The 17,278-nt window shown below is 32.5% G+C and overlaps 3 protein-coding genes across 4 annotated transcripts; 2 read left to right on the plus strand and 1 right to left on the minus strand.

Moving 5' to 3' along the window:
• Positions 1-681: 681 nt before the first annotated feature.
• On the plus strand, positions 682-5,396 carry LOC115718596 (NAC domain-containing protein 40). Of its 2 annotated transcripts, none has more exons than XM_030647407.2 (4): positions 682-1,181; positions 1,893-2,146; positions 4,399-4,674; positions 4,934-5,396. In XM_030647407.2, exons 1-4 carry the CDS (start codon positions 983-985, stop codon positions 5,342-5,344), a joined length of 1,140 nt encoding a protein of 379 aa, XP_030503267.2. In that variant the 5' UTR covers positions 682-982; the 3' UTR covers positions 5,345-5,396. The 2 variants fall into 2 exon arrangements, with proteins under 2 accessions (XP_030503267.2, XP_060965954.1); XM_061109971.1 differs by having other exon boundaries at positions 718-1,181; positions 1,914-2,146.
• A 563-nt stretch (positions 5,397-5,959) lies between these two features.
• LOC115718595 (histone deacetylase 8) lies at positions 5,960-8,884 on the minus strand. Its single transcript, XM_030647406.2, has 3 exons — positions 8,539-8,884; positions 7,709-8,289; positions 5,960-6,549 (listed from the first exon to the last, which is right to left on the minus strand). The coding sequence occupies exons 1-3, from the start codon at positions 8,807-8,809 to the stop codon at positions 6,241-6,243; spliced, it is 1,161 nt and encodes a 386-aa protein (XP_030503266.2). The 5' UTR covers positions 8,810-8,884; the 3' UTR covers positions 5,960-6,240.
• A 1,725-nt stretch (positions 8,885-10,609) lies between these two features.
• On the plus strand, positions 10,610-14,705 carry LOC115718597 (uncharacterized). Its single transcript, XM_061109972.1, has 3 exons — positions 10,610-10,867; positions 11,127-11,308; positions 14,116-14,705. The coding sequence occupies exons 2-3, from the start codon at positions 11,141-11,143 to the stop codon at positions 14,278-14,280; spliced, it is 333 nt and encodes a 110-aa protein (XP_060965955.1). The 5' UTR covers positions 10,610-10,867; positions 11,127-11,140; the 3' UTR covers positions 14,281-14,705.
• The last annotated feature ends 2,573 nt before the right edge of the window (positions 14,706-17,278 follow it).

Consider the following 17,278-nt stretch of genomic DNA (forward strand, 5'->3'; position numbering starts at 1 on the left):
AATTGCAACAAAAAATCGCACAGAAATCCCTATTACAACTAGCGCTGCAACCACTTTAGAAACCTAAACCGTAAATTTGAAAAAAAAAAAGTTAAAAAAATAGTGTATGAGGTAATTCCCCTAAATACATACTAATATTTGGATTTATTTAGAACATCGTATTGTATTATATTGAATTAGATTATATATTATATTTTTATATAATATTATGTTAAACTTTAATTTATACTAAAATATTATATATTTAGGTGTCCATAAAAGTTAATACTACATATAACTTTACATAAAATATAATTTAATATAATATTATACAATACAATACGGTGTAATACGACATACCAAATGAACCTATAAAGTATTAATATTAAGCACTAGTAGTGTCTAATACTACTTAAAAGAGATACCCTACAATTAATTAACAATATTTCTAAAAAAGTAATAAAATAGAATGGAATAGAAAGGAAAATATTTTTATTCTATCTTTTATTTGATTATATTTTAAAATATTAAAATATCATTTCAATAGAATGACTTTTTTACTATTTTAATTGAATGACTATTCCATTTTTAAATAAAATGAAAGACCATTTTAATACAAAATTTGAAAAAATTTAATAATTTTTTTTATACATTTTAAATTTTATGCCAAAAGCCACTTAATACTAATATGACATGAAGAGTACATTTTAGCAATTCTCATTCTTATGACGTGCCCTTCGACAAGGGCAACCGCTTAGGACACGCAAACAAAAAATGAGAAAGTAAAAAAGAGAAAACAGAAAGAGAGTAGATTGCAATAAAACAATAACTTCAATTACATTTTAAATTTGTTTTTGGTCAGTTTCCTCTTTCCCACCGGAAAAAGATAAACCATTTTCCCCTTCTTCCAATTCCTTCTTTTCTTCTTTATTGCGGTTTCTCTTCATAACTCTCTCTTACGACAAAACGACGCCGTTTAAAGAGAAACCCGTCGTTTTCCGCCATGGACGAAGCAGGAGCTTCTTCCAGGGAGGCGCAGCTCTCCATAGCTGCTTCCTCCATGTTCCCTGGCTTCAGGTTCTCCCCTACCGATGAGGAGCTCATATCCTTTTACCTCAAGAAAAAGATGGAGGGCTCCGAAAAGAGCATTGAGGTCATCACTGAGGTTGAGATTTGGAAGTATGAGCCCTGGGATTTACCAGGTACTAACTAACTAACTATACCTTAATTTGACCTCTTTCTCTTACTCTATAAATTTCAGATTAGGGTATCGTGACATAGATGTTATTTGTTTATTTAATTTTGGGAAGAAATTGGATACTGAATTCTCCTTGTCGTTCTGTTCATTTGTTTGTTTTGTTTTTTAGTGTTTGGATTTGGGACCTAAAAGTTGAATACTACTGTGCTTAAATTGTGGTCTTTACAGCTAATTCATGCTTATCACATAAAGAGCTTTACTTTCCTAAAGTAATTTCTTTTTAGATAGGAACGTAAAAGATATATAAAGCAAAAGAGTAAATCATAAAGTTGGGTGAATGACTATCTTAATAGGAGAAAGTTTGGTACATAATTTTTTGCAAATGATAAATACAATAAATAAGTGAAAAATAGTATTTTGAAGATTTTATGGAAAGAAATTAATGACTGGTCTCTAAGATCAAACAGTAGTGTTACATAATGACATGATTTAATTTGCAAATTTAACAGGGTACAACTGCCTCTGTAACTGTTTAGCTAACCAAATAGAGGACTTGGTAGCAATTTGATCAATGCACACAAGAACACATGTAGAATTTCATTTAACATTATTAAGCTCAATGCATATGTCAAGAGTTTTGAATAGAAGTTACTAATTTCTTTTGTCGAGTTTGGACATCTGAATATCTGATTATTGTTGGTGTATTTTTAACTAGCCAAGTCTGTAATTCCATCAGACAGCGAGTGGTTCTTCTTTTCTCCTCGTGGAAGGAAGTATCCAAATGGCTCGCAGAGTAGGAGGGCAACCGAGTTAGGTTATTGGAAGGCCACTGGTAAAGAACGTAATGTTAAGTCGGGTTCAACATTTATTGGTACCAAAAGGACACTTGTGTTCCACATAGGTCGTGCACCGAAAGGGGAAAGGACGGAATGGATTATGCACGAATACTGCATGCTTGACAAATCCCAGGTATTCTTGTTAGTGTTAGTATTACTTACTAGTCATTTTTCAGGCTGCTACATTGGTATGATATTAAGTAGGTATCAGGTTTAATGTATCTTAACATATTTTGTTCCTGTAGTTTGTATAACTAACAATCAGTTCGGAGCTTAGAGCTTGAAATGTTCGTAATACTATTAATTGTATAAGAATTTGGGAATAATTAAATTGCAATCATGTTGGTTATCTCCCACTTCGAATATACCCTTAATCAGGGAGCTTAGGGCAACATAACCTTAGTAATATGAGTCATTCAAACTTCATTTCCTCTAAATTACTCTAGAATAGATTCCGATGTCCTGATCCCTAGCTTTGTTTTCTAGGCATACTAATATTTATCTATCATTACTTCTGATGATCCAAAAAGTATTATGGAGATAAGGGAAACTTTTCATTATACAACATCAAGATGTTGAAACTTGATTTTATCTTCTTGATATAGAACTCATCAATTTATGGATAAGATTTGAGTTCCTGCTCTTTTGATCTTTTGTATCTTTCCACTTTATTGGTTTGTACTTTGTACTGCTAGTGAGTAGTCATAAACTGTGCCTCCAAGATCATAACTGTATGTTAAATATAAAAAGCTTATCATTGTTTTAGTACTTGTCTCTGCTTAACCCTACAACATTTGAAGATTGGGAAGCTGTAGCAATTGATATGTAGGCGGTCATGAGGGATTTGAACTCAAACCTTGTCAGAGGAAACCACATCCCTAACCATTTGATCTACCATCCATAAAGGGTAATATAAAGGCCTTATCATTGTACACAACCTCTTCAGTGAAGATGCTATACTTGCCTATTAGTTTAGTAATTCAGCTTTATCTCCTATGACACTAAATGAAGAAGAATCTGGAAGTGGCCTAGTTATTTTCTCTGTAGCCAAGATGTTCATATTCAAGGGGATTTAGCCTTTTACTTGAGAGTTTCCCTTTTCAGTTCTGGGGGAATTTCCTTAGTTTGGCTCCATCATTAAGTCCTTAATTTTTTGGGTCAGTCAAGATTCTTTGTTTCTTATTTATCAAAAAAAACTATTTGCCATTTATTGCACAACGACTACTTCACTGTTGACATTATCACAGCAGTTTCCACATGTTTTATGGTTTTCCCATCTTTAATTTTCACCTAGTTTCCCCTTGCTTTTCCTTTCAAGTAAAACTACACATCCCAACTTCTTAAACCCATTAATATGGCCGATGAATTGCCATTTTTCAAAAGTTAGATGAAATGTTTACAAAACAGCAACTGTAAACGGCATCATACATTTGCAAGCTGATTCAATACTACCACTCTCCTCCTGTGTGTGTGTGTGTGAAGACAGTTCTGTTGTCGTATTAGTACGAAACTCTCCTTTCTTGTAGCAATAGTATGAAAGTTGTTATAGAGTGATACATTTGTTTTCCTTGTCTCAGGAATCTTGTGTTAGTCTTAGCTAGTAATTCATTTAAATATTTTGTGGAAATCGAATTCATGGATGCCTGTTAGCTATTACTGTTATATTCTAATCTCTACCTTGATTAAAGGCCTTTGATAGATATGGTTTGAGCATGTGATTTTGAAGCTCCCTTAAGGTGAGGTGTCAGGATTTTGCCTTGAGGCTTGAGGGCCTCAATGCTTGAACCTCTCCTCAGTTAGGCGAGTACTGTCCTAAATTATAGAACTTTTTAGCTTTGTGATTACGAGATGATCCATAAAGCTATTTTCTAGGTTTTCTGGTTGGAAAGAAACAAGAACTTTTCTAAGTTTTGTGGTAGCAATGTTAAGTGCATTAGGGACTGGGAAAAGATTAAACATTTAACATTGTTATTAGGTAATAGTGGTGCCTAACACCACCATAAGATAGCGCCTTTACGAGGGTGAACGATTTTCTACAATAGTTATTAAATTTAAAATAAGGGACTCGATATTAAATTATATCAATAGCAATATGACATCTCAAATAGTGGTGGCACCACTAATGCCTTTTAGCAATTTTCTTAAACATTGGTAGCCATAAATGGTTATATACTGTGAATAAGTTTAAAGTGTGCCTACTTGGATTTCTAATCATAATTATTCAATACTTTGGATTCTATCAATAATAACATGGTGGAGATGTCTTATGCAAGGTTGAACTATTGAAATGCTGAATATATCTATCTAGTTTATCTAGAATCGGATTGGTGTGACTTTACCTAATAAAAGTTGACATGTATTTTAATTTTGCACTTTGTACCTCAGGACTTCATGGTTGTTTGCCGCCTTCGAAAGAATGTTGATTTTCGTCTAAATGATTCTACCAATCAAGCTTCTACAACTCAAACACCATTACCAACAGTGCCCGATAATAACTGTGCTGTCTCTGAAGCTGGTGCTGATCAAGCTGAGAAGGCAGGTGAATGCTGTTCGAAGAAGAGTAGTAGTTATGATTCTTATTCTGTTGAGCAAACTGATTCAGCAACTGAATCCAATCAAAAATTCACATTGGAGGAACCTGAATGTTCTGGCCATCGGAAGGTTAGTTTATTTTTAAAAATAAAGAAAATCATTTTGCTCCTCTTTATTCTCCCTGAAATTTCTTTCCCATGACTTCATATGACTGCAATACAATTATTAACAAAAAAAACATTCAAGTACAATCCATACACAAGAAACTTGCGTCCTCATTACTATCCCTTATGTGGGCAAAAAAAAAATCCAGATTGAGATTCCCTTTGTATACAAACCTTCTTAGATGATCACTCATGATTCCTGTTCCTTTTTGTACATATTACAGGATTATGTTGATGAAGATGACTTTTATGCGGAAATACTGAAAGACGACATAATCAAACTGGATGAAACACACATGCCTGCTGGTTTTCACATGCGACATCGGACTGTTGCCACACCCGAAAATGTGCAGAAATCTCAAGAGCCTGTGGAGTCTATCGCTTCCCAGGGTACTGCAAACCGAAGAATCAGATTGACGAAGGAAGCACCATTAACCAGCGATGAGTGTTTTACTGGTGAAACTAAGAAGCCGTCGTCTAAAAATAACAAATGTGTTTTACTGTCTAGGTTAGCAGTGAGTTGTCATCTTGTACTTGTATTATTGCTTCTTCTCACTTTTATGGCTTTCTTGGGAGGTTTATGGCGTGCAAGAAGGGTCATATACAACTCCTTGTATAAGGGTTTCTTGCGTTGATTGTAAATATCAGACTAGTTCACACGACCCTAATTGTTTGTTAATTGTTTAATACTGATATACCATAGAAGCATATTCATAAGCATGGCGAAAAGTACACCAAAAGAAAAATAAAATTGAGGAGAAAACAAGTTATAGGGTGTAAATATAGAGAGGATGATAATCTTGTAAAGTTATGTAATATTATCCAAATTAATCCATCTTTTATTATATTATTATTATTAATTAAAACACTTGTAAAAGACAAGAATTAGATAATTTTGTAGACAAATAAAGTGGCACAAGGGAACAATCACTCAAAAGTATTAGATAAGATAAAAAGGAAAATTTACACATTTTAGTACAAAGAAGCTTTTCATTACATGTTGCACAATACATGTTAATGACTAATGAATGGTCCTCTTTCCTATTGATGATAAAAACTTCTAATCCGATGCAATGCAATTCATCACATTCTTGGTAAAAATAACTCTGGAAAAGTGTCAGAATCTTAGGAGACTAGAACAGTTATATCTATCATCAAAAAAGTATGTTGTGGCAATATAAAAACCACATAACATTGAAAAATGAAAATCATGTTTCCCTGTGTTTTATAATATAATTACTTAAGAGAAATAAATTATAACTACATTTACTTCCATTAAGTAAAAAAAAATTACAATATTCTCACTGAAGCAAAAGCTAATAAGTTCTAACCATGAAAATATATATGTAATATGTTTTTACTACAAAAAATCTTATTTTACTCCCAACAAATTTCGTAACATTAAGTCTAAATTAGTGACAATTTGTAGACTTGCTACTATCAGGGCCATGGAAACGAACATGTTTACCATCCCTATATGATTTGTTTATGATGGACAATGCCAGCTTAATATTAACAGAGGTTTATTCACTTAAAACTCAGCTTGTTTCATGAATGGTACCTTGTCTGTTTGGTATTTCTTTATGGACTTAATAACCTCTACAGGAAAGGCTTCATCCTCTGGGTAATATGCGATGGGATCAGATAATAAAGAAATTGGTAAGTTGAGCACACCTTCAAGTGTTGCATGAAGACAATAAGCTGAATATGTGACATGATATCCACCTTCTTGGACTACAAGGATGCGCCCACCAGAATACCGATTGGCTAGGCTATGGACCTTCTTCCCTATCTCTCGAAAACCCTCCATCGTCAAGCATTGCCTTCCATTAGGATCAAACTGAAAAAACAAGATGTAACATGTCAAAGGATAGAAACATGAAGTTGCTGAAGCACCAGTTTACTCTAATCAACAACACATAAACTTCAAAAGAAGCTAAATATTCCCAAGCAGGCTGTGAAATGCATGGACTAAAAGACTCAAATGTTGATGAATGCTTCTCATGTCGACGATCGGTACAGGCACAGCGCTACTAAAATTTGTAAATATCAGTTAAGAAGTATACTAGAGCAATTACTGCAGATGCTAAGTTTGAGAAATAGGAAATATCTACTATTACTTTTAGACTGTAAAAGCATAACAAACAAAAGTTGAAGCTCTTTTTGTTACTGTTTGTATGTCTATTACAAAACCTTTTCAAATTACAAAATATTTGAATATATGTAAAATAAAATATGCCATCATCAAAATATATATTGATTATAATAAATCCATTACAGCTAAAAAATTTCACTTTATACGCAACAATAAACTGTTGGAAGTGAAAATAATTTTGACAAGAAACATTTTATAATATAAAAATGTGTGCAGTGTATAAGAGGATGAAGATCTTGCTTTTGTTAGGATTTGAGATAGAAAATTTAGTATTAGAATTGCATAAAATAGAATAAAATATATTAAAGGTTACTACAAATCAAACCAACTTTAATAAAAGAATTTAATCAAACCAACTTTGTGGAAAAGTTGGTGAGCAGAGTGCTTGGGAAGACCTTCCAATAAATTATGCATTGCAGTTCAACTTGTTTCTACTTAAATGCAATGTGCAACAATATGCCTTCCCTAAAACTGGTAATTTTCTCTAATTTCCCTCTCCTCTAATTTGGAATAAGTTAATTGTCAAGACATTCAACTCATTGTCCCCAATGATCGAGACGCTGTAAAATGTGGTCGAGTATCTACAAACATGGATGCAACTGGAAAAGTGGCAGAGTTTACTTCCTAGGTTTTGATAGTAAATGGAAACAGCAAAGCTTCCAATAACAACATGAAAACTAAAGTTCAATAGTTGAGATCATATCTTTACCATGATTAAAAATTCTTTCAAAAGAAACTTTGTAATCTAGTTTCATAAGTTATAGCTTGATTAGAATTCTGACAAGAGTAATTGAACAGCAGAGTTATTAAAATGAATGATAACATAACAAGAAGAGAAACTTACAGCACTTGAATCTTGACCAACAACCAAGACCATCATATCAGGCTCAAAATTTTGGATAGCTGGGACAACCAATTCCGAAAAAGCATATTCATATCCTCGATCACCCGTGCCATTAGGCAAAGGTATATTCAGATTGTAGCCATATCCTTTCCCCTCACCAAGCTCATCTATAGATCCATTCTGAGGATGAGATGAACCCCATGAACCATGATTCATATGAAGTGAGATCGTAAGAACTTTATCTGACCGATAAAACCCCTCCGCGGTTCCATTGCCATAATGAACATCAATGTCAATCACAGCTACTTTAGCACAACCAGAATTCAAAGCCAAATTAACAGCAAGACCAGCATTGTTAAGGAAGCAGTATCCATCAGCTTGGGTAGGCTGAGCATGGTGACCCGGAGGCCTGACCAATGCATAAGCAAGTTTTCCATGTCCATCTAGAACATACTTCATAGCTGATAAAGTAGTACCAGCAGCAAGAAGAGCAGCTTCCCATGAGCCAGGATTCAAAAAAGTCCCTCCACAAAACATCTTACCCCCTTCTTTATCAGCTTCAATTAGTTCATTTATGTATTCTGAAATATTTTGTATGTCAAAACCCACATCACTCTCAGCCTAACTAGATCGGTCATGCATTGTGCTGGTGTCATATATCTTTATTATTATTAGTACAATTTTAATAATTACAGAAATCCATTAGCTATTCATAGGGAACAATCTCATAGTTGTTTAACTAGTTCGTGTATGAGTGATTCAAGAAAAACCCATTAAATTTATTGGAAAATAAACAGAAATTAATAGAGATAAAAGAAGAGAAATGGAACCTGTGGAGTGGAAAGAGAGCAATTCAGAAGTGAGAGCTGGTTTTCCAGAATGCCAAGTAATGTAGGGAGAGATAGGGCCTCTTCTGAGAATGGAGAGCATGTTCTTGACTCTTTCAGAGTTTTCTGGGTGTTTTTCTAAGACGTCCAAGAAACCAGGATCGATTCCGGAGTCGAAGACGCCATTGCCGGTGTCATGAGCAAGCATACCCTCGTGCCAGAACACGTGAAGGTTGCCACTGCCAGATTGAGGAGAAGAAACTGATGCAGCCATGGATACTGACTGAGATTCCTTCCTATCTCTACAAAGCTTGAAACTTGCAAATATGGGTATTTATACAAGCTGAATTACTCATATATTATTATTATTTTTTTTAAATTTAAGGTTTGACTTGTTTCGGTAATTTCTACAAGTTATTATGTGATTAGTTGCGATTTTAGTTGCTCATTTCGTTATTATGTGAGTTTTTATGTGAATTTCTAAAAAATATACAAACAAAAATTATTTTAAATTGTAAAAATAAAAAAATCTCTTTACAAATACAGGTAACTTAAAGTGTACTAATACACTTCTATTTATTTCGTAATCTATGAGAACGTTTTAGTCTTATTTTTTTATGGTCATGTGAAATCTTACAAAAAATTAAAAAATGTAGAAAAATTTACACGCTAAAAATAGGATTTAAACAGCACGTGTGACTTTTTTTTTTATTATTTTATATGCATGTGAAATATATAGTGTGAATACTATTTTCTATATTTGAAATTTTTCAAAAAAAAAAATCAAAATTTTATAAAATATCTTAAATAGCTATAATATATGCGATTAAGAAATAAATATTTTTAGACTAAATTTTTTTCCTAGATATCGAAATAGTGGTATATTAGTGCACCTCTTTTAAGGGGTGCTTGTAAAATTACCCTATAAAATATTATCTAAAATAAAATAAAATACAAAACATTGGGGGTGTACCATAAAATTTTTCGATAGTATTTACTCTATAAAACATTGGGGGTGCTACAATGCACTCCAAAAAAGTGTGCACTGAGTCTGATACATCTCTTATTGTTTCGACATTCATGAGAATTATTTAATTCAATTATTTTTATAATCATTTATGATTATTAAAATATCATGTAACTTTTTAGAAACATGAAATAATTACTATATAGAAAATAATATTTAAACAATTTATTTTATACCCATATGAAATAAAAGAGTTACGCATGCAACAAACTAATTGAACCTTATTTTCAGCGTGTTAATTTTATTTTTTTTTTTAAATTTTACAAAATATCTCAAATAACTATAATCTATGTGATTATGAAAAAAAATTCGACTAAAAATTATCATAGATGTCGAAATAGACAAAAAGTAAGTAAAATTTTCCGACATTGAGATTAGAGCATCTCCAATGGAATGTTATTTTTTGTTAGTCCATGTTAATAAAATTAAATTCCAATAGTGGTATATAATATGATTTAAAGTTGTGTAAATTTAATATAAAATATATCATAAGCTAAATTTTGAGAAATGCTAAAAGGTACCAGTGGTGCTAAGCACCCTCTACGTGTCAATATAGCTATTGGTCTAATTTAGTATCGAGTCTCGTATAGTTTAATATAATAACTTTTAGGGAGTATCGTTAGCCAATCGTAAAGCAACACATCTTAAGGGTGATAGGCACTACTGGTGCCCAATAAGAATGCTTCTAAATTTTGTACCTCAATAAATATTACTCTTTTGCTATTTATTAGTACGTCTTTTAACATTTTAAGTTTTTATGCACTTTTAATAAAAAATTAATGCATGTATTGACTTTTTTAATACATTATTTTATAAAAAAATAGTTAATTTATTCCTATTGCATTAGATATTGCATTGGAGAAATATTGTAAAATTTTGTTTTCAAAAAAAAAAAAAAGGAAATATTGTAAAATATAAACTAAATATAATATTAATTTATTTTTTGAAACAAATTTAACCCAAAATTTATACTAAAATTATAGCCTAAGAAAATGAAAAGAAAGAAAGAAAGAGTTATGAGTACCAAAAAGAAAAAGTCATAATAAAGTAAAGACGCCTTTACAAACGGTAAGAGACGAAGAAGAGTTGGTTTGGTACCCATATCAACGCTTAACACTCCATTTCCTCTCTGCTCAAGGGTCCCATCGCCATCTCCATCTCCATCTCCATCTCCACCCACTGCTCTCTTCTCTTCTCAATTCAGTTCACTTTCGTACCCTTTACCAAACACCATTACTTATTCTTTCTCTCTTTTTCTCAAAACTGGTCATGTCCTTAGGGTTTTCTTCTCAACCCCACCAACTCGTAAGTTTATTTTTCTTCTTTCTTTTTAATTATTGGAATCCTAACCCTCAATTTCACTGAAAGTCACTCTCTTTAATCTCAATTTTTCAAAAATCGTAACTCTTTGTTTGAAGGTTGATGAAGAAGAAATAATTATTGGGTTTTGGAAAACCTAATGTAATTATACATTTGTGGGTTATTTAAACTCTATATCAAGTGGAACTTCTGATGCATATTATGCTTTTTGTTTGTTTGTTTGTTCTGAAATAATTTTGAGCAGGTTTTGTGAGTAAAATGTCAAGGCCTGTGTTACTTGTTTTTCTGTTGATTGTTCTAATAATCACCTCTCAGTTTGAGTGGAAACAGCCACTTGTTATTGACCTTGATGCCACTCCTACTATCTCTCAGCAACAGCAGCAACAACAACATGTTTCAAAGAGGGAAGAAGTCGTTAAAGAGAAGGTAGGAATTCTCTTCAACTGTTTTTAGTGTTAAAGAATTATGTTCCTTGTGGTGGTGAATGAAGTTGTTGATTGTGAAACAAAGATGGGTTTTTTGTTTATTTCCTTGTAAATGATATGATAATATAACTTTGAATAACTTCATTAGAGACTTGGGGATCACTTTATTGAAATACATATGCATCATAACTAATGCTCAATCAATAGATTCATATAACTTCAATGTTATGTTTGTTTAATTTGGATCAGTTATTTTTTGTTTCTTCTGATTGATTCTGTGGTTGTGTGTGTGGTGAATCACATTTTCATCAATGATACATATTTAACAGCAGAAAAATGAAATTGGGCAGTTTGGAATTGAATTGTTTTAAAGCCCAATTGATGGAGAAGGATTCATCATTAATTTTACTCCCAACTGGTTCATATTCAGCTTACTTCTTAATAAATTGGGACGGGCAGTATGGCTTTGATAACATTGTAATCTTAATCTTTTTTTATCTTGCATATAGAATATCTCTTTGTGTATGATGAGTGCATGGAATGGGGTTATAGTTCTTGACAATTTAACCTTTGTTTTTTTAGTTGATGTCTTTTCTATAAAAGGGAAGACTTGTAGGATCATACTGGCTACTTTATGGGAGGAATAAAGCCTCATGATATCGTCATAATAGATAGTGTCATAATAATCCCATGATGACCATGGTTAATTGTCATTTGTCACCAGCAATAATCTTGTGGATTTTGTAGGTTTGGACAGTTGCTATAGGAAAACAAAGAAAAATGAAGGAAACTAACTAGAAAAGTATGGGTCTACTACCATCCCGCTAATTGGATTCAAGAACCAGACTGAAAAGGAAAATTAAATATCTTCATTTCATCCTGATTCAAAGTAGGATCTTACAAAGTTAAATAGTCTGGAAATACAAAGAGAAACAAAAGACCTTTTGAATAAAAATTAGCACATTGGAACATAAAACATTAATGGCCGGTGCCCCGTGCAAAAGAACACTTCATTAACTATTAGGAAAGTATAGATGTATGACAGACTTATCCCTTGCCTACATTTATCATACTTGAACTCGCTTTTGGCCGATAGAAAACTGCATCAAATTCATCTATGTTAGAAGGAAAGAATAGGAATTAATTATGTTTTTGTGGTATCAAGTGTAGTGTAATGTAGATTTTGTAAGTATGTGTTTGTTTTACTACTTGATGTGTAATGTAGATTTTTTTATTTTTATTTCCTCTGTTAGTTTCTGTGGTGCTGAGGTGGCTCTATGAGAAAAGTGTTATATAGAGAGTTAGAGCGGAGGATGCTAGAATAATTTAGAGGTAACTTTCTTGTTTGGGAGAGGGAGGCATCTTTTAAGGAATCTGTACATTTCTAGGGTTTGGATTTCAAAGACCAGCCCTTCTTCTTCAATAGAGAAAATTAGTCCTTAGTGAATATATTGAAGATTGTTTGAGAATTACATCATTTATTCATTTAACTACTTAAGTTGACTTCCCTACTCAAAATTTTTTATGTGGAGATTCAATTACATTGAAATCCTTATTGTAAAAATCCAAACATCTGTTCATATTTTATTCTTTTTTTTTCCTTCACCAAGTTTGTTTTGAAAAAATCTATTCTTTCTTTCTAAGCAAAGAACCTATCATGTTGCTAGTATAGCTAGATTCCAGAGCTTCTGACTTCTTTTTGACCTCGGACCTATTCCTCCCGATAGTAGAATAGGCTACACCCAATGCCCTATGAGAACACTCCCATATGATGGTGGAAAACAGGCACTGCGATAAGAGTTGGTCTTGGGACTTGACTTGGTGCCCTGCCTGCGAAGGTCCAACCAATGTGGGGAAATATGCAAGAAGGGTCTTCGTCTCTGTAGGGTGTCATTTGGGTTCAGCTTGCCCAAATTTAGTATCCAACTAAAGCACTTAATTTTGAGTAAACAACTTCCTTTGAAATGTAGGTGAAAAATGAAAACCTTTCTCCAGATCAACTGAGTGACCGAAATAAGAATTTGAATGAAACGGATCTGGATCTGTCTAACTTCCATATCCTTTAATCTTCTACCAGGATGTTGGATTAGATGAGACCAAAAATAAAATATATTTTAAATGTTAGTCCTCCACCAATTCTCTCTCATTGATGTTCTGAAATTAATTCAAATCCCAAGAGAACTTGTTTTCCCTGATACATTTTTGCTCACATCACATGGAGGCAATGCCAGGTGTTGGTAACATGCTGAGAAGAGGAAATCTATTAGCTAATCTAGTATCTCCCACCTTCATAATTAGCATCTGTATATGCTTCTTAAGATTCTTCTCCCAGGACTGACCTTTAGTTTAGTACATACATCTTCATGTTTACAGCAGCATCTGCACTTGCTTCTCCAAGTTTATGTTATGGCTCGCATCTACAAGAGTATATGCAGGTTTACATGCCAGCTTTTCGGTTTCAGATAAAAGATCAATATCTTATTTCTGTGATGAGATAAAAATGTACTGTGGTAATATGATAGGTCCTCCTTTTTGAAATTATCATTGGGTATGTAGGCTTCCCCTAAATGAAACTTTGACCTCTTAAAACGTGTATTTTTTTTTTCTGTTTCTTCCCTATAAATCGGACTCGTCTTTATGGTTGAAATTACTTGCTGTATACGTGTGTTTCAAGTTTGTGTGATTTGTGTATATGCATATCATTACTCATAGTGTTCTTGAAACTCTTTTATTACTTGCACATTGGTTGATTATTACTTTACTTAAGGCCTTAAGGGAGTTTCTAATGATAAAACCCACTTGTTTCAGATCATTTTATCCCAAGAAAAGAACATTCAACGACTTAATGAACTAGTTCGTAGTCTTCGGGAACAATTACAACAATGTAAAGGAAGCAATGAGGCAAACGGCACTGCACGCCCTTTGACTGCACATGTCATCGGACTTGAACGGCAGCAGCTTCTTGAGGGCTAAGCTGGATATCTTTCAATCCAGGTCAATGCTTTTATTATATGCTGTTTTTACTTAATATAATATATCTTTCTGCTCTACTCAATTATAGTTGGGCTGCATTTACATGTAAATTAAGAGACAAACCACTCCCGAGGATCAATAACCCATAATGTAATACTCTTTACATGGTCAATTTATGTGTTTTTTTGCATGTCTCCAGGGTAATTTATATTGTTTTATTGTTATTAACCAAACCAAAATGATCTACATCAAATATCTAATTTCAGATTTGATTGGAGGCATTGAGTTACGTTGTTGAAATCCAAAGTAATTATATATTTATCTTTATATGTTGTTTTATATAAAGTGGTGTACTGGTTTATATTTAAAAATATATGTTGGCAATACTGTATTGACTATTTTCTTTGAATAATGTTTTAGTTACATTTACTCTTTTTTTTTTGAAAGACTTTTAGTTACTTTTACTTGAAAGTACTTATTCATCAAGAACAATTACACCATATTAGAAAATTCTGGTGAAACGATAGAACTCGAAACTGCGGGAACAACCCATTCCAACTAAGAATGCTTTCATACCGCTTCGGTTGCTGGTTTGGATCGTTGCGAAGCTGTAGTTTTCACGTGGCTCGGGATGGGGCCCGTGGTTGGGGTGTGTAACACCACTCATTCTATATTGGTATGGCTAGGTTTGAAATAAAAACTATTGCACCCTAGCGCAGGAATAAGACTAGCAATATCCAAAACAGTACCATCAAAATCAAATTAAGACTTTCCAAAATTGTTTAACCTATTGGTTTCAAGTGCTTAAAGGGTCTTGGGATAAACCTTGATCTGGGGTCAAGAACATCACCATTGCAGTCCCTAACCACCGCACTGCACCTGTACTGCAAAACCGATCTTATTCCCAAGACGGATATGTTCGCATTGACCTTGAAAGCCTCGTGCAAGGAGAAGTCCGATTCCGAGCTTCATTTGTCTTTGCCATATCTGGTTTTCTGTTGGATTTTATAGTCAACTAACCTTTAAACTTTCTCTTTGTGAGGAGAGGCAACCACCCTCAAACTTACTACTATATTATCGAGTTTTAGCAAAATATTATAGGGTGCTTCTACAGTGGACTCTCTTAAAAGGGATGCACTAATGCTCCATCTACCTGTTTTGACACTCAAATAATCTTTTTGTTCAATTTTTTTTTTTTAATATTCGTGTATGTTATAGTTAGGGGTGTTCATCCGATCCAATCCGCACTTTTTTGGTCAAACAACATCTAATCCGCACTAAGTGCGGATTTCATATTTTGGATCCAATCCGATCCGCATAAGAGTTTAAATCCAATCCAATCCAATCCGCAATAGTGCGGATTGGATCGGTTATTTTGGATCGGTTACTTTTTTAATAATAAATTATTTAATATTTCATAGAAAAAAAAATTAAAAAAAAGACTATTGTTTCTTAATCTCCAATACTAATCTATTTCCATCTCTATTTATATACAAATTAAACCAATATACATATATATATCAATATATATATACTTATTTTTAGATTTACACTAAAATATATATATATCTAATTACTAAAATAAATAAGCTAGTATATATATATTTAAACTTTATGTGTATGTGTCTATGTGGATAAGAATTATTTTTCTTGTGTTTTTTATTACAAAATAAATAAAATGCACCAACTCAATATATTACTAAAAAAGATTAAGAAATTAGAAGTTTGTGTCTTTTTTCAATTAATATATATTACATATTATAATTTTTTTAAAAATATATATAATTAAGTGCGGATTGGATTGGATCGGTTACTTTTTGAGGTCAAACAACATCCAATCCGCACAAGTGCGGATTTTAGATTTTTCAATCCAATCCAATCCGCACAAGTGCGGATATCCGCATTTTGCGGATTGGATTGGATTAGATCGTGCGAATTGGATTGGATCGGATACTTTTTGAACACCCCTAGTTATAGTTATTTAAGATATTTTACAAAATTTTGAAAAATTCAGAATAGTTTACAATATAGAAAACGATGTTCAAATAATTTATTTCACACACTCATAAAATAAAATAATCACGCGTGCAACACATTGTTTGAAAACTAATTTGGCGGCGTGTTAAATTTTCTTGAATTTCTTAAAACTTTCCATAATGTCTTAAATAACTATAACTTACATGAACTTTAGAAAAAATTTGACTAAAAAATTATTTTAGATACCAGAATAGATAAGGGTATATCAGTACATCTCTTTTGAGAAATTCTAAATACTTTACGGTATTAAAAATAAAGTTCAAAATAATTCGTTCCATGCCAGTAAAATAAAACAGACACTTGTACAACTAAATGTTTGAATTTTATTTTCGATACTTTTAAATTATTTAGATTTTTCCAAAAACTAAATGCTTAGTATAATTATAATATACACATCATATAACAAAATATGGTTTAAAATTTCTCCATATCTCAAAAATAAGAAATGTCCTTACGGTAAAAGTGAAACTAATTCTCTCACCAAAATATTTTTCTAATTTTTATATTTGAATTATTTATTATACAGTTAAAAATACATTTATTTTTTTTCTTCTAAATTATTATTTTTTTTTTTTTGAATAAAAATCATAAGATCTATTAATAAATAAATTCGTTCAAAACAATAAAACGCACTTCAGAGGAACAATTCTCTAACTGAAGCACACAACCTGTAGAGAAATAAGAGTCTCTTGCTAAGCAATGAGCTAACTTATTTGCAGATCGTTTTACAAAACACAAATTGTGAAGGCATAAAATACCGCTCTGAATCGCTTGGACACACACGAAGCTATCTATTTCCAATATGACTCTATCCCACGAATGAGTTGCAATCCAACTCAATGCTTCTTTAATGCCTATTATCTCAGCAATTTCGGGTTGAACACATCTAATCTTTCCATTCTTGAATGCTTCTACCATAGCACCATGATGATTTCGAGCTACACAACCCATGCCAAAAGAC

The sequence above is a fragment of the Cannabis sativa genome, chromosome 2 (genome assembly GCF_029168945.1).
Source record: "Cannabis sativa cultivar Pink pepper isolate KNU-18-1 chromosome 2, ASM2916894v1, whole genome shotgun sequence".
Taxonomy (NCBI): domain Eukaryota; kingdom Viridiplantae; phylum Streptophyta; class Magnoliopsida; order Rosales; family Cannabaceae; genus Cannabis; species Cannabis sativa.